General features: G+C 41.5%; 1 protein-coding gene across 1 annotated transcript; it reads right to left on the bottom strand.

Annotated features, from left to right (window-relative positions):
* Positions 1-1,829: 1,829 nt before the first annotated feature.
* Positions 1,830-16,137, bottom strand: kpna3 (karyopherin alpha 3 (importin alpha 4)). Its single transcript, XM_075479316.1, has 17 exons — positions 15,972-16,137; positions 13,346-13,390; positions 10,652-10,741; positions 9,050-9,079; positions 8,892-8,944; positions 8,705-8,800; positions 7,414-7,499; positions 4,530-4,616; positions 4,282-4,451; positions 4,016-4,060; positions 3,756-3,887; positions 3,531-3,659; positions 3,060-3,164; positions 2,791-2,862; positions 2,349-2,511; positions 2,104-2,198; positions 1,830-2,015 (listed from the first exon to the last, which is right to left on the bottom strand). The coding sequence occupies exons 1-17, from the start codon at positions 16,038-16,040 to the stop codon at positions 1,917-1,919; spliced, it is 1,566 nt and encodes a 521-aa protein (XP_075335431.1). The 5' UTR covers positions 16,041-16,137; the 3' UTR covers positions 1,830-1,916.
* Between the last annotated feature and the right edge of the window lie 1,518 nt (positions 16,138-17,655).

Here is a 17,655-nt window from a genome sequence, read left to right as displayed (position 1 = left end):
CACAAAACAAAACCCAGTCTGTTTAAAATCATCAGCATATCATCACAATACATATGCAAGTCAAAAATAAAAACTATAAAAGAAATATTGCTCGGGAAAAAAGAAAAAACGACCCCCCCAGCCATCTTTGACAGTTATCAGCCACCCAATGACTGTCAGCTGCAGCAGCTTTGTACAGGCTTTATGTAAATATATTCATATATTCATTACACGGCAAGGAGAGTTCCACATCACGTTTTGTTTGTTTCTTTTTACAATTATTCAAACTGAGTGATGACACGTGACCTCTTCATAAAAAGTAGTTAAGTACTGTAAAGATCGGGACCTGTACTCCTCATACAATTCTAGTTTTTCCGTGAGCATAGGTCCCCCCTTTTCTGCAGACAGACATCATTATGCCTCTCAGATGTGTGCATAAGACTCAAGAAAAAAAAAAAAAAAAAAAAAAAAAAAAGGAAAAACAGATACAAGGAAGCTCCACAGAATCAACCAGATAATGCTGAAACATGAAATTAGAATTGGTTTTAAGTGTGGATCTTTAAAAAAAAAAAAAAAAAAATTTAAATTAAAAATTAAAATGACCTTAAGGTAAGATGAGCAATTCAGGACGATTTTTTTTTTTTTTTTTTTGCTCGAAGGTTTTCGATCAACGCCCCCTTCTGAGTTTCACATTTCACAGGGGAGTCCCGAGCAAACAGCTCGCCGGATCACGGGACGCGTATGCGTGCACGCTGCCGAAATGGATTGGGGGGGGGAGTGCGGGTAATGAACGCTACAGCTGACGTGATCCTCTTCTGTCCAGTATCTGTGCCTTCACCTGAAAGGTGCCTCCTCCTGTGACAAGTATTCACATCCACTTAAAGAAAAAATGTTGATGCTCTTCTGAGTCAGAAGCAGGCAGTTAGCAGGTCTTACAGTTGTGTTGGAAAAAAAGAAAGAAAATATGGCATTTTCTTCACATTTTTGATGATTTCTTTCTTTTTTTCTTTTAAAACAGTTCAATAATTCAACAGAAGCCATTGAGTCAGAAGTCCCGTCAGTCAGTCGGCCACGGAGTCTTTTTTTTTTTTTTTTAACCTTAGAGCCCTTTCACCCCAGCGGGGTCCGTGGTTAATCATGGCTTAGCTCTGGGATTAACTCTTTAAACTGGGTGAGAGAGGGGTGCGCCTGGCCGTCAGGAATCAGTGTGACCAAGTGTGTTCGTGTGTTTACTCGTTTCTGCCAGTTTGTGTGTGTGTGTGTGCGTGTGTGTGCATGGGTGAAGTAACACCAGAGGACCATCCGGGGGAGGGAAAGCACAAAATTAAACCACAAACAAACAGCAGTATTTCTTCCCCCGTAAGTGATATGACGGCTTCTAACATAAGTATGCACACAAATCCTAAGTGTCAAAAAGTGTGTATACATATATTCATATATAGAAATGTGTCTGTGTGTGCACGTGTTGGTGTGTGAAATGTGCTTGAGTTTTTGTCTTTGAAGACTTGACATTTGGCAAATCGATCTTGCCAAGAAGGCTTTTTCTTCCGTCTGGTTTTACCTTTGACATCTAGAAGCACTGGCAGACAATACTGACAGTCCTCCTGATGCAGGTTGCCAGATGGTGATGGTGCCTGTTGAATAACCAGGACTCCTATGAAGAATTGCATTTGTCTGTAAATGATGACTTTTTTTTTTTTTTTTTTTTTTTTTTTTTAAACAAAGAAAAACAAAACAAGGAAAAAAAGAAAAAGAAAAGAAAAGTCACCCAACAGTGCAGAGGTGGGTGCGAGTAAACCCTTCAGTGGTGAGTTTCCGTGTTGAAGTGAGGCTTTGAAAATCCTTCTGTACCAGGTTGCCAGATTGGAGAGATAGGTGAATGTCTGGGATGATTACAGAGAACCCGTGCAACTGGTGGAGCCAAACATCTGGGATTCTTAGAAATTAAACTCCTTTGTTTGCATGTTGGACGCTGGATCGAAGTTGAAGGTTCCTCCTTGAGTGGTTTCAGGAATCAAGCTGGGATCTTCATCGATCTGAAAAAGAAACGGCATTGTGAGGTCACGTTGGTCCGAGCTGCAGATCGAGAGGAAACAAGTGAAACATCCCTGACGGCCAACTTACGTCGTCTCCTGAAAAGTACTGATCAATAATCTCAAAGGCTAGTTTGTAGATATCTTCGTTCTCGTGCTGCTGCAAAGTTTCTATCTTCTCCAAACCTTCAAAACAGAAAAGGATAAAAAAGTCAAAACAACAGACAGAGCAAACCGTGACACCTTAAACTGACCGGTCAACTTTGCTACATTAACGTGCTCCTAAATTTACCAACAAGTTTAAACAGAATTCATAGAAGTAGATGAAAATCCAACCTCCGCACTCCTCTATGATCTCAGCAATGGTGCTGGCTTCATCTCCCGCCATAATGAAGATATTCTTGAGGCCGTCCAGGACAACCTGCACCACCTGGGAGTCCTTCACTGACAGCAGGCTACAGAACGGAGGGATGACATTCTGCTCCACTAAGAACTCCACCTACACAAACCCATACATACACACCACATTCATACTTTATTACAACACAAGTGCATAGTTACACGTCTGGAAAACATCTGTGCAAATCGGTCTCAAGGACCTTCATTACTGAACAATATTGTGTGCGTGTGTGTGTGTGTGTGTGATGTTACAAGTTTAGATCAATCAGTTTGATGGAATGTCTTAAATGTGTAAGGATGTGTATTAAAAAAAAAAGGTCTACCTCCCTAATCAACACACAAGCTATACATTTCTACACGATTGAGGGGGACAGCTCACCTGGTCTTTCCTTCCACTGATGGTGAGGTTGCTGATGGCCCATGCAGCCTCCTTCTGAGTGCCAAAGTCCCCCTGTAGAGAGCCAGGCTGTCACTAAGGTCTACTACCACAGAATATTGTCAGGGTACACAGGAAAATCTGAACCACATTTGCATTCTGTGACCATTTCATTTGTTGGTTTGTTTGCTGCAAAACTGGTACCATCTGTGGAGTAAAAAATAAAGAATAGAGAATGCAAAGCTTGAATTCCGTCCTCGCGTCGCACAAACCTTAGCCAGTTGGTGAATGATCATAGGAATCAGCCTGGCATCAATCACGGCTTGGACCTGCTGCTGGTTCCCAGCTGTGATGTTGGACAAAAACCAGACCGCTTCCTGCAGACAAAAGCAAACGCAGATGGTGAAAACCATACATGGGTACATACATACATGAATATTCTAACATGAGCCATGTCTGGGTTTAGTACAATCTACATAAATACTGTATATAACCTAAATGCATCCCTCCAACAGGGGTCCTCCTTGATTAAGTTTGTCCCTTTAAAAGCTAACGAACATGTTTAGATTTACCATCTGAAAACAAGGCAAACATTACCACTTATAAAAATGATTAGTTTCCTTTTAAGAGACTTTCAGAAAGCGAGACAGATCTCTCAAGCATAAATACCCAACGTCTACGCCAATGCTATGCTGAAACCAACAGACAGAAAATAAATGAATGGAAGCTGCGCTTTTTAATACCTTGTTGATCTTTTCTTTAGGATGTGTGAGCAGGTTGGGGAAGTGTGAGAGAACGTCACAGTTGAGAACCACCTGCGTCTGCTCGTCTGTTCCTGTTACAATGTTTCCCACTGCCCTCAGAGCCGCCGTCTGAGTTTGAGGATAAACTTGATTACTTTGGAGATCGATCACAAAGGATGAAAATCAAAGTGGCGTATGAATTAGCTCTTTAAAACAAAGTCTTACCTGAACTTTCACCTCCTGATGACTGAGGAGAGGCACAAGAAATGGAACAACTCCAGAATCAATGACCATCTGAATCTGCTCGTTGCCTCCGTCCGTCAGATAAGACAGAGCCCACACTGTGTCTACTAGGATCTAAACACAGACGCACACACGTTGCAATAGTCGTGCTGGAAGCATTGTGAAAAGTGATGGCGCCGAGAGAATCATTTTTCCACAAAAACGCAAAGTGACTCACAATCGCATTTCAGTCTGATACTTACATTGATATCAGTGTGATATATTAGCACACAGAGGGCAGGCAAAATCTGTGGGGAAAGAAAAGAAGGCTGTAAGATGGTTGGGTGGGGGTAGATGTCAAAACAAGAGGAAGCTTGTCACAAACAGAGCTTTATAGTCAGACATCCCCCTGGGTGTTGAGGCTGATTTGGTTACTAAAAAACTGACTCAGCCTGGAGCAAAAAAAACAACCAAAAAAAAACAACTCCATCTTGCACATGTGGACATGCACCCATGTCCAGACACCCACCTCTTGCACAGTCTCCATGGGCGGTGGTGGATCCTTGTTGCGGCAGAGGTTGACGATGACCCAGGTAACATTGCGGAGGAAGGTGATGGGGATTGATGGGTTGATGAAAGAGAGCAGTGGCTTGACCACACCCAAAGAAATGACATAATCCCTGCACTGTGGACCGTCACCTGGGCAGGAAACAGGGGAAATGTCAACTTGGCTCCGAATACCTGCCTACGATCGGTGAAGCGAAGGGTAGCACTTACCTATAATGTTTCCTAAAGCCCATACAGCCTGTTCGCATACGTTCTGGTGAGGGGAGTGTAGCAGTCGCAGGAACAAGGGCACTGCATCTGGATATGCAAACATCAACAAATCATAAAACGCCCCAAGTTGGAAGTTTGAGCAACTCCAGTAATAACCCCACTTTCCTGGGAACATTCAAAATCCAAAATGAACAGGACTCCACGACTGTCACAATTCTTGCACAAAGCACCGCACCATAATCTAAGTAGTTCCATCTTAAAACACCTGCTAAATCCCTTATTGCCCCCCCCACCCAAATTCTTCGAGGCAAAAGTACTGCAGAAGTACCTCCTTCGGGCCAACATTCAAATATGCGTCCTTTGTCCTGAACACTGACACGCAAATAGTATAACGTTCACAATCGTGTCGCCTGTTTTGAGTCTGCAGCTACTGACAGTTTATGACCCTGTAAATCATTAAAAACTCATCCCGAATAGCGCTTTCAAGTATTATTATTGGACACCTTCTGCATGAGAAATGAGCAATAATTCTAAGGTTAGTGGAGTTAAATTTCTCTTATCCATAAATTTTTTTTTTTTTTTTTTTTTTAAAAAAAACACCCACCAACTTCACTTTTGAGTCATTCGTCTGACTAAACAATACGCTTCTCTTGATCCATGTCCAAAGTGTTGATCTTGCCCCCTACAGCAAATTATGAAAAAAAAGTCCTCCCTTCTCGTCAAGCCAGGCATGACTTGGTAAATATCAGCGTGCTCTTTAGAAGATCCTAGGGAAAATGTCTGGAAAAGGCCGGGCCGTATGACTTGAAATCATGGGTTTAATTTGATTATGAGTCAGACATCTGATCTTATAATCCACATTCATTTGTTTCTTGTAATTTGGTGAGAGATGAAAATATTGTCATGTTTGCGCCTTTCATATAGCACAGAGCCGCTATGTTTGGTGTAAATCCACTTATTAGCTCTTTAAACTGTGGCTCTATGTTTTGCCATGAATACGTAATTTTGAGATGCATTTATACCCCCCCCCCCCCCCCCCCCAAACTAAAACTGATCAACTTACAGTTGGGGAGGATCTCGCTTTGAAATGAAAAGCAAGATTCAGTCCCCCCTAACTACCCAACTAGTTACAGCACGGTTCCTGGCATAGCAGCCATAACACGTGCGGTCCAAAGTAATTTTTCTTATGGCAACACATCCGCATTGCTATGGATCATGTCCAATTTGCAAAGAAAAGTTTGATCAAGTTTGAGCTCCATGAGTAACTACCTACGAGTCAAGAGGGGATCTGCAGTCAGAAACTGCTGTGAAATCTGGAGATGTGGATTCATTCGAAAAAGAACACTCATTTTCGGGGAGTTATGTGGATATAGGGGTGCGCGATCTGACGATATAAAATCGTGACTGGCGAGGAAGAGTGGAGAATCGCAGGCGATCTACCAAATTAGAGAAACCGTATAGATCGCCTTTGCCAATCAGCGTAATGTTTTTTTGTTTTGTTTTTTAATGCTGGTTCCCGCCGATGCGGCAGACGTTGTGCGTCCTTAACTTAACCGACCAATCATAGCGAACTGTGTGTCGTGACACTTTCTTACACACCTGCATGTTGTGTTTGTAAAAACTTAGAAAACGCATTGACAGCCATGGCTGAAAGCCAAGCCGACGAGCTGGTGAAGAAGAGGAAGTCCACCTCTGTAATTTGGAATTGGTTCGGGTTTTCTTCTACCCTAACCCACTGCTGCTGGTCCACATCAGGAATGGGAACAGCAGCAGCGGCACCATCCACAGCACATCCATAGCGGCGCACGGGAGAAACTCACGGCCAGCAGCAGCACTCTCGGGTCGGATGAGGAAACCGCTAGCACGTAAGCTAACTACGGTGCAAGAGAAAAGGGATGCACCGCGACCGTGACAAACATTACACAGTTGAAAAGTATTCCTTTAGGGCGCTCTGGTGATGGCAGTGCGTGACTGTGGCTGCAGTAAATGAGCATGCAGCGTTGCTCATCTGTTGCTAAATGGCATCATGAGGTGGAGTCAAGTCGTCATCAGTGGTTCGTTTTTCTATTTCCGGTTGCTTCACTCTCGCTGTGTCAGATGTCATTAATTAGATCATTATTTTTCATCTTGAATTGGGTTACAGTTGAATTACTATGTGTTGATTGCCAAATTCTTTCTTTTACTCCTTAGCTCTTCTGTGGTTCAGCATGTCGACTTTACTGTAATTGGTCTTTTTTTTTTTTGGATGGAAGATCGTGATAAAAAAATCGAAATCGTGATTTTATGCAAAAAAATTGTGATACAACATTTTTTCCATATCGCCCATCCCCTATGTGTATATGAATCAAGAGACAAATTAAATTTGTTCATCAAAAGTGAAAAACTTGGGCTAAATTTACTGAGCTATAATCAAATCTGATTAGAATTTCAACTTAACTTATTTTAGACAAACGACATTTGACGTACTTATGCAATAAGAAAAAAGATCTAATCAAAGTTAAGATCGGGCTAGGATCAATTCTAAGCTAGAAGTTAAACTGAGAGAAGGTGAACAAATGACTACATATAAAATGTTAACCAAGTCTCCACATTTGAATACAAATATGCCTGAAACCTTTGCACATTTAAGTATAAACATTTATGTTTTAGACGTTGCTTCTCTCAACCTCTGCCAGCCCATCATAGTTCCCACTATCCAGTCGTGTTGTTCTCATTCCATAACTGTGCACTCTTATTCCAAACCATCATCATCTTAAAAAAAAAAACACTCTGCCTCAGTGAGTGAAAAAACAAACAAATATGCTCGCTGTACAGACTGCAGACAGTATATAAACACAGACTCAAGGGGTAACACTGGTGGAGACAGAATGCGGAGTCAACTCACTGGATTTAACCACAGCTTGAGTCTGTGCTGATGTCCCGGAGGCGATGTTGGTCAGAGCCCAAGCCGCCTCAAACTGAAGAGAGGGGCTGTAAAACAGAAAGAGAACACAAATCTGCTGAAGCTGTAAAGCAAGACGTTTGGATTTCCACAATAGGTGGGCCATCAAAGAGGGAACAATCGATGACAAAGAGATTTTCTTCATTTCAAGCTGCCGTTCTATGTTTCGAAGGAGAGTAGTTTATAATCCCAAGGCACAAAACACACTTCTGTTTCTGGCCTTCCAGTGTTATTTTTCACATACCCTGGATTCTTTCCAAAGATCTTACAAAAAGGTTCAAAACGGTTTTATGAAACCGTGTGCCGGACAGCACATATGAAATCAGTTACATATCCGGTCTGGCAAACTGCTGCTGTGCTCAAAATGGATTATTATGTGGATTATCATGAAATAATTCAGGGGAAAACTGATGCAACGCAAAACATTAGAAACCGTACACTTGCAAATGGATTCCCACGCCACCCACCAGCCAAGCAAGCAAGCAAACTGAGGCGGATGATACATCCGTACGCCACAATAAATGTTCTGAGAGGCCGTCCCACCATGCTCTGGAGTTCCTACTGCTTTACTCGGACTTTACCAGGAATGCAAAGACAAAAACAAAGTGGAATAGAGAAACAAAGTCAGCTGGTTGTTAGTGTTGCCTGTGGACAGAACAGGTTCTTTTGGATCTCTTATCGAGCATTCTGATTTTCAATTTCAAGACCGTAAAGAAGGCATCTACAGTTGCTAATGTTAATGTTAAGCAGTAATGGGATCTCGCTGTGAAGCCGTTTATCAAGCTTGGCTGCTGTCACAATTGTAAACAACTAATTTATTGTAATGGAAAAATAAGGATTGAACCACATAAACCCCAAAGCAGTTGAATCCCAAAACAGCGTCACGCCAATGGCCAAAAACGTAACAATTTATTCCTGACAAATTGTTCCACCTAAACTATTCAGTCTCCCCCCCTCCCCGTCAGTGAGCACAAGGTCCTGGGAATTGAAGAACTCTAAGAGACAGGAATGTTGATATATTTGGCTTGGCTTGAGCTGAGAGGACCGGCCAGCTGCCCTGCATGCCTCCACACACACTCACGTGTGGACACAGTGGGAAACAACAGTTCAGCACACACAAAGCCCGTGTTGCACCTAAAACCTGCGACAGTAGCATTGGATCGTCATGAAATACATAAACCACAGATGAGTACATGAAACACAAATGGAACAAACTGTTTCAGAATAGCCTTACTTGTCATCCCTTTCCAGGCATTTGACTAAAATAGGCAGGATCCCAGACTTTATCAAGTCATCAATGGGAGGGTTTCTGTCACTGGAGAGCAGTTTTCTGACAAAACACACACACACAAAAAAAGAGAATTTCAAGAACATAATCTTGTCTATGAGGTGCTTGTAGATACATTTTGACTGCCGCTCACCTGGCTGCCTGTACAGCACCGAGCTGTATAACTGCATTATCACTGGTAGCATTCTGTGGCGACAGACCCGACAAAATAATTAGCCAACAATTAAAAAGCAGCGGTTGACATGGAACAGACTCATTTGTGGTAGAAAACCTAAGATGATATCTTCTTACCTGTAGGATGGCATCAAGTGTAACGTTTTGCTGCAAAAAGAGAGATGCAGAGAAAAATTAGCAGCTAATTTGCATATTCCACCACTAACGAGACTACAGAGAGCCAGCTGTAGACTTCAAATGTGCAAAATGGTGCATTTGTCTGTTCTATAGAGCGAGAAGCTTTAGTGACGTTACCATTCAACTTGAACACTGCGGTAGTAAGCATAAAGAGTTGCAATAATTCAGACTTTTAAACAAGTCTGACATCATAACCTCTGCATCCTGCTATCTGATGTGAAAATGTGTTATTCAGGATATCCTTAATGTCTGGTCGGCGTTTTGCCTTCGACTCCGCCAGCGAGCTGAAGCTTTTCCTTGGACAGTCTTTTGCCTACGAGTTTGAACATGAATTTGGCTGAATAAAAGAGTCTAAAGCAGCCATCTATTTTCAGTTACAGCATGAATTCTTTTTTTTTAAATTTTTTTTTATTTCTGACAACATTCTAAGATGTCCATGTACTTCTGGCTTTTTTAACTGGAAAATACAGTGACTGACAGCTTTCAACTACACATAATCGCAAGACTTCAACAGTGTTTCGACGCCTGCAACACAGTAAAAATGAATACTAACAACAACAACGTTGGATAAACCGAAGAACGTTTGCCGCTCCACACGTCACCTTTTAGAAAGACGATGCTTGTAAAATTAGCGCCGCCTTATTTTTTTCTTCTTGTCGCTTCAAACTAAAAGCAACATATGGAAGAAAAACAAATCCATTTTTGACATAATCACTCTTCCTTTCAAAGCAACACCAATTAGCCAAGGAGCTTTATATGGTACTTGGCAGGTAGGTTGTACCATACATGACAGTCCAGAGGACTGTTAATTATATGGACTGCTTCCTTCGCTTCGTCCCATCAGAAAAATATAAAATGCAAACTTCCAGATTATACAAATGCCCTAGTAGAAACATTCAATACAAAACAACCCTTCCTCAATTATGGTCTCCACATATCTTATAAAAGTCCTTTTTGGCAAATTCAGGGATCCTAAATGGACCTCATTCTCTTTTATTCAGGCACACGTCATTCCTAACCAACATTGCAATAAAGTTGAAACAGGTTGGTCATTCACAAACCACCCAGAACTTTATGTGTGTGGATATTCAAGCAAAGTTTTGAATTAAAAGCCTGCGTCAAAAAGTGCTTGGAAATCCAGAAACGGCAGCAGTTTAATGTTGCCGATTTGCCGCAAAACAATCGCTTTTCTTCAGGTGTTCATCCAAATAACATTTGAGGCTAAATTTTCCCTCAAGAAGCTTTTAGCTGACCTCATTAGCCTGCGTGCTGGATCGTTTAATTTCCCTTCAGGTTTTTGCAAAATATCAGCAGCTTTCAGCTCGGTTGTGACACATTGTTATACTCATCTTTACAACAGTCTTTGTTCCTCAGCCTCCTTTTCTTTGCCACCGTGGCTCTCATTAAGATGTGAAACAACCAAAATCAAAGTGCAAATATATGTAAAAACAATGCTCTATTGATTTGAACCTCTCCGGCGTCTTATCTTCATAGTCAAGTCTATAGCTCCAGCACACACCCACCACACACACCCACACTTACTCCTTTGAAGTCTGAGTCGACATCAGAGTCCTCCAAACTCTCCTCCAGGGGGACATTTCTCTTCTTCAGTAAATGTTCGTCCCGTTTGTTCTGAAGAGAGGAAAAAAGAAAAAGAAACACAAGAGGAGCAATGAGGGGGAGGATATGAAAGCTTCCAATAATGTATTCATGAATTCATAAACAGACAGTGAACCTTGGTCCATTGTTTCTTTCACAAACTTTTCCCTTTTTCATCACAGCCTCATGTTAAACACCCCCCCCCCCCCCCCCCCCCCAACAACACACACTGCAACCCTGACAAGCACATATTCATTCAGCATCAGTCTACAAGGCATGTGAGTCAGTGGTAGGAGGAGATTCCCTTGCCCTACATTCCTGTGCATCATGCTGATGTGCGTCACAGATGACACACACGGCTAGCGCAGTACTTCTTGCTGCCCTGATCCAGCTCAATGGAATGTGCTAGACTTTGGACCACCTCAGCACTCCACAGAGGTGACGTTTTATGTTTTAACACCACTAACTGTGTCAGTACTCAGAGCTGCTCTACATGTTTGTTTGCCAGCATTCCCCAACTTCCTCCAACAGTGCAACACTGTGGTCCAGCTTGTGGTAAATGGCCAACCAGTCTCATCCATGTTCATTTTCGAGTGTAATGTTTAAATGATGCGATTTCCTTTACAGTGTTAATTTTGTGTAAATCTGAGCTTCCTCACTTTCAACAAACCGTGTATTTTCCCCGTTTCGTAAACCAAACTAACAACTTCGTTAGACATTACACATGTCATAACATGTCTTTTTAGAGAAATACCAGTGCTCTGTTACAACTTTACACTGGTTACAACTCTGCAGGCTAAGCTGTACTCTCCATGCTTCTACTTTATCTCTCAAAGTCATCAGGTACAATGAAAGATTGGACATTCTATTGTCAGGTGCCATATACAGAAACAAAGAACTTTTGACCCAGCTAAAATGCAACTGATTTAATCATGCCACAAACAGAAATCAGACTCCGACTGTGGAAGAATTAGAACTTAAGATCCATCAGAAAACTAACAGGACCCACTTCTCGGTACACAGCTACACAGATGTTAAGCTGGATTCATTCATCCTTCGAGGCGTCCAATTTCGGTCAAAAAAAAAAAAAAAAAAAAAAAAAAAAAAAAAAAAAACAGCTTGACTTATTCCACTGATCTCGATACACGACAGACAACCAATAACCATTGTTTAAAGTGCTAAATGTGACCTTACCGAGCAGCCTTGCGAGAATGTGACTCCACTCCTGCACCATGCATTCATATCAGCAAGAAATATCCAATAAGGCACTGTGGGTGTCAACAACGACTGAAGCAGCTCTGAAATGTCAAATCTAAGATCAGTTTCCACCAACTTAGGAGAAAACTGGGCCTCTTGAGTTAGAGTCTTATGTGTGGTAACATTAAATCTGTGGCTGAAGGGTAAAGTGTTCTTATGACATCAGCAGCACTGGCAAACAACTTCATACACTTGTTTTTTACCCCATTCTACAAATCCAATGCGTTTTGGGTTTTTTTTCAAACCAGGATACAGCTCAGAATGTGCAAATGACCCCGCAGATTAACACTTGCAAATGTGAAAAGATGTTAAAAGGCCACTGTGGGGATGGCTCCATCACAGTGGCATGAAGAGAAAATTACAAAAACATTGCCCTTACATGGAAGAAAAACAGCTTCTGAAATACCTTGCATAATTCGACCACAAATAGTGTCGCATACCAACTTGATAAGAGTAATGAAAAGAATTGCAAACATGACACAAAGAGTAAAACATAATCCGCGTTACACGGAGGCGATGGTGACGTCTGGGCGTGCACGGTGACCAGTGAAAACAACTTAAATGTGTTAACTGATGAAATCACAGCCAACTCCAGAGAACAAAATTAATTTCCCTTTTTGCACAAAAGTAGCAGCTGAACAATAACTGAAAAAAGGTCATTTCAACAACTTCCTGAACAAATATTCATTAGGCTGAGAATAGGATTAAAAGACTAAAGTAAAGGAAGATATGCCCTCGCAAGTGGGAAAAGGTTTGCTTTTCGCGATATCTTGAGGTCACTGACAAAAGTTATTCCCGTTTTAATCCGACAGTCAAGGCAAAAGCTTAGGAGATAAAAAAAGAAAGGTCTGAAAATCTCCGATCTCGCCAAAACTCACAGGAACAGACAATTGTGCAAGGACACCATGAACTGTTTTCCCTGTTTTTCCCTCGAGCAAGTGAATAAGCTGTATTTACACAGACAGCATATCAGCACATATTCTACAAATCAGTCTAGCTGCTTATGCCAATAGTGCAATGACTTTCATTTTCTTTGCTTTATACACCCAGAGAAATGAGCCAAAGCACATCTTTTATGCAACAAGTCCATTTTCTTACATTTTGCACATGAAACAGCAGTGGCTGTATAATATACAATGGATTCTGGAGTCCCAACACTCTAAAGTGGGGCTGAACATAGCCTGTGTAGAAACAGTAAAGCTCTTTTTTAATGTATAGCAAAGCTAGCTTCTTAGAAAAAAAAGAAAACAGTATCAACTGTGAAGAATTTTACATGTTTCAATACAGCTGCACTGGTCTGAAGTCAGAGACAGGTTTGCAGTAGCCTGTAAGAGGCTTGGTGTGTGTGTGTCTTAAGTCAGAATGTGCATATTTTCTCACCTTTCTCAACTCAACTGTCACCTCATTTCGGTGTCGTCTCATAGTCTGTAAAAGAAAACCACAGTGAATAAGGAAAACAGTTTTTGTTTTTATTTCTTTTAAACACACATATATCACTATGTACCATGGTGATGAAACATAATATAGATGGGTTCACATGGGTAATTGATTAATGTAATTGATATAATCACAAATTACCAAGCATATTTTCCATTATAAAAGACAGATCTCTTTTTTTTTTTCTTTCTAAAACCTCAACAAGACGGGAGGGTAATTTTTTGTTTTCAAGTCCCTTGTGACAGAATCCTTTTGACAGCAAACACCACCAAACCTGAAGGTGAGTGGCCTGCAAAAACAACTAGCCTAAAACATAGCCCAGGGGATAAAAGATAGTTTTAACTGTTGTATGTCTGTTGGGTTTCACACTCATCCAGAACAGTTTGAGATGGTCTAAGATCTTGTGACTGTTTGAAGAGGTTCGTGTTGCCTTCCTAAATAGCCTCTTACGTAATCTGGGACGGTCATAACTCAGGAGGCTATGGAGGAGAGAGGTGTCTCCCAACCACTGCAAAACAACAATAAAGCCACTACACGGGCCCAAACAAAAATAAATAAATAATTTTTTTAAAGCCCTTATACAATGACCAAACATCAAAATACAACAGTCCAGAGTGACTATCAAGAGAGTGAACGTAACCCAGCACAGTTAACTGGTTAAAGCCAAAATATGAGCAGGTTCCAAAATGAATGTACACTGAATTTATGCCCTCAAAAGCAATAACACTGAAGTTCACACAGGTACATAATAGATATCCAAAAACAGTTTTGCAAGGTAATAATGACTTATCATTTCGGGCCACAACATGTGTGTTTTTAAGGAATACAAAGTAGGGCCATATGGCAGACGGTATGTGGGACTTTACTCCTTTGCAGTTCAATACTGTTCCTAATGGCATCAGAAATGAAGAGCAATCTGTTATGGCTGACCTAAATAAGCAAACCCAAAGAGGAATTCTTTCCTTCCTGCAGTAGTCCGAGTCATCCGTTTACAAAAACTCGTATTCATGCCAGGGGTCCAAGAGCACCCAGGTCAGACATCCAAGATGCCTGAAATAGCATCAGGAATGCACTTGGCAAAGTCTGCCTGTCATGGTAGCCATGTGCTTGTCAGCCTGACTCAAAGTTTCAAAACAACTAGCTACAGGGCATAAATCTGTGGGTCTTTTTTTTTTTCTTTTAAAGATAATGGTGAAACTCCAACCACTATTCTGCTGGATCTGGAAAGGCCATATTCAGACTTACCTTTGTATGGGGATAAGCTCAGGATTACCAATAGATCGGAATAACCCAGCACAAGTATGTCTTTGTTAGAAAACTCCATGGCTGAAAGCAAAGCTTTCTAATAAATTCCTTAACTGTCATATATAATTCAAACAAGTGTAGTTGTAGGTCGGTAAATTTGAGGTCTTCAATCCAACACTGGCAGATTCATCCATCTCCATTTGTTTAAACACAGCCTTTACCGAAATGTGTGTCCGTCATGTCAAAGGAGCAACGCAGACAAATACTGTCAGATTTATAATTAGAGCTGCTAGTTGAATGATACAGCAACAAAGAGCGTTTTCTATCGTAGATTTGCCAGCAGGGCACAACTGAATGCGTTTTCAGAGTGTGTGACCTAGAACCTAGACCTAGACCGACACATTTATCCCCAACATTTCCGCTATCGTAGAATATATATTTGGAGTATTACAGTTCAGACATCTAAGATAACATTGCAGCGTTCGTCACAGTTATAATTAACATTGCTGCCAGTTTAACGTTAAGTAAGTCTAAGGTGTCTCCTCTCAATGATGAATATAAACCAAATAATTAATCTATACATTTATTTAGTTACGACTAGTAATACATTTGACGTTTACCTACACATAAAACGTAAATAGCACTAAGGTCATCGCATCATTATCATTCAGCTAACAGGTTAGGGGTTTAGCGGGCTCGGTTTAGCAGGCTCACCTGGAAATGCGAGCTAGCAATTTGCTTGACGTTGGCGAGCTAACAAGGTGGGGTGGCTGTGGTCCCGTCATTTAATTCAACATAAACCACAACCGGATCAATAAAACCGACTATCTGCGACGTACACAAGTCCACATTGATGCTAACTGGAGACAGCTGGCGAGAAGACATAGCAAATATCGAGATTATTAAGACAGGTAGGCCCAGCCTCGCTCGCGACCGGTGTCCATCCGACTAGCTAGTTAACGTTAGCCGGCGGTGACAGCTACACTGCCTGCCCTTAATTCTCCCGACTCCAACAGTCCACTTATGTTGTAGATTGCTTGTCTCAAACAGTGGCTGGTGAAGTTTGCTAAACGACTAGTATTAACTGGGTTACTTTCCGCCGTCGACGTCCATTTTTACGAGGTAAGTTGAATACAGTAGCACCTTTGATGGCGAATTCTCTACGATAGCTCACATCAGCTAGCTAGTGGGTTGGCTGACTGGCAGGCAAGCAAGTAGTTTTAGCCGGGGCCAGGCTGCCAAACGAGGCCCAAAGACTGGCATTTTTCTACACTGAAGCAATTACATTCATATTAATCACACTTATATTGTCATGTCAGCTCACCTCGACATCACGCCCCTTATTTTTAAAGCTCTTGATGCGGTGGTTTTCCAAGCCGGCGTTCTCTGCCATGGCTGTACGGGGTTTAGCTATTACTCCGGCTTTCTGTATCTCCTCCGTGAAAGACGAGGCACGGCGGCAGCTTCTGTGCGGCTGCTGGCTTCAGAGAGGAGGAGGATTGAGGACGTAACAGATCGCAGCGTGAGGGGAGGAGTTAATGCATACCTCCTGCCTGTTGGGCTGTCCTGGTTTCCACGGCTTCCCTTGAATCAGTACTGAAAAAAATCACCTGCGATCAAGGCTGAGTCACACACACCTTGTTGTGCGTTTACGTAATGTAACCAGTGATTGAATTTAGGTTTAATTTTATTATGTGTGATTTACAACATACTATAATGGCGCACCAAACAATGTGACTTCATTTGAATACCACTGGATTACTGTCATACTAAACGGTAAATGCAGACACTTTTGAATACTTTGATCCATAAAACACACACAACACAGAAAACATCAGATGTTTTTTATTTAAAGGAAATATGCAACACGTCTAAAAAAAAAGATGGTAGGCTAAATGGCCATGTTTACCACTGTGTAGCATCCCCTCTTCTTTTAACAACAGCCTGTGCACATCTGGTAACTGATGAGACCAGCTGCTGGACCTCTGGTAGAGGAATGTTGCCCATTCTATTCTTGTCTGATGTAGGATTCTAGCTGGTCAACAGCCCTGGGTCTCTTTTGTTGTATTTCGCATTTAATGATGCGCCAAATGTTTCCAGTCAGTTAAATGTCTGGACTGCAGGAAGGCCAGACCAGCACCTGGACTCTTCAACAAGAAGCCATCCCATACCATGAGACAAGCAGGATTTTGAATTTCCTCTTTACTCCAAAGGATGCAGCATCCATCCATTTCCATCCACCCCGGTGAACTATGTTCAAAGACATTGATCTCCGGGTGCCCTTCTGAGCCCATGCAGTGATTTCCATTACAGAATCGTGTCTGTTTTTAATGCATTGCAGCCCCTCAGACTGCACTGAAGTTTTGGGAATCAGCATTGGATTTCCAAAGATCAGAGGAATCAATTATTGATTTTTTTTTTTTTTTGGCCGTCTCCCCTGCACACAGAGATGTCTCCAGAGTCTCTAAATCTTTTGATGATATCACGTACTGTAGACGATGGAATAGTTAAATGTCTTCAAAGTTTTACGGCGAAGAACGTTATTCCAAAATTGCTCCAGAATTTGTCAATTATTTTTTTGCTGATGGTAGAAACTGTGCATCTCCAAGGGGCTCTTTTTTATTTTTTTTATACCCAATCCTGTTGCCAGTTAACCTAATTAGCTGCTCCCCAGATATTTAGTACCATTTACTTTTCTGGCCATTTACGAGATATGTGGCTGCCATCCAATTCAAGACCAGCAAATATTTTTCATGAAATCGTAACAAGTCTCACTTTCAACATTTGATATGTTTTCTATATATTCTTGTGTACGAAACATCAGTTTGAGATCTGATACATTTTGGGGCTGTACATGTTGGGTGCTTTTTTTGTTGTTGTTGTTGCTTTTAAGCATCGCGTGAGGGAATTGGCTCCTATAATGAAAGGTGTTCAAGCAGGTTAATGTTAACAAGGCCACAGGTCCAGATGGTATGTCTGCTTTTCTGTTAAGAACCTTTGCAGATGAA

This window comes from Odontesthes bonariensis, chromosome 12 (assembly GCF_027942865.1).
Source record: "Odontesthes bonariensis isolate fOdoBon6 chromosome 12, fOdoBon6.hap1, whole genome shotgun sequence".
NCBI classification, from domain to species: domain Eukaryota; kingdom Metazoa; phylum Chordata; class Actinopteri; order Atheriniformes; family Atherinopsidae; genus Odontesthes; species Odontesthes bonariensis.
Note: the sequence above shows the minus strand (reverse complement) of the source record. Positions and strands in the feature narration are given on the sequence as shown.

What these genes read in the sequence shown, in the direction of transcription:
- kpna3 (XM_075479316.1), bottom strand. Translation starts at nt 16,040, where the DNA reads ATGGCAGAGAACGCCGGCTTGGAAAACCACCGCATCAAGAGCTTTAAA. An exon ending in TGCCTGGAAAGGGATGACAA is followed by an intron (nt 7,500 to 8,704) that starts GTAAGGCTATTC and finishes TCTGTTTTACAG; the next exon opens with CCCCTCTCTTCAGTTTGAGG. An exon ending in TCAAGCTGTGGTTAAATCCA is followed by an intron (nt 4,617 to 7,413) that starts GTGAGTTGACTC and finishes TTGCATATCCAG; the next exon opens with ATGCAGTGCCCTTGTTCCTG.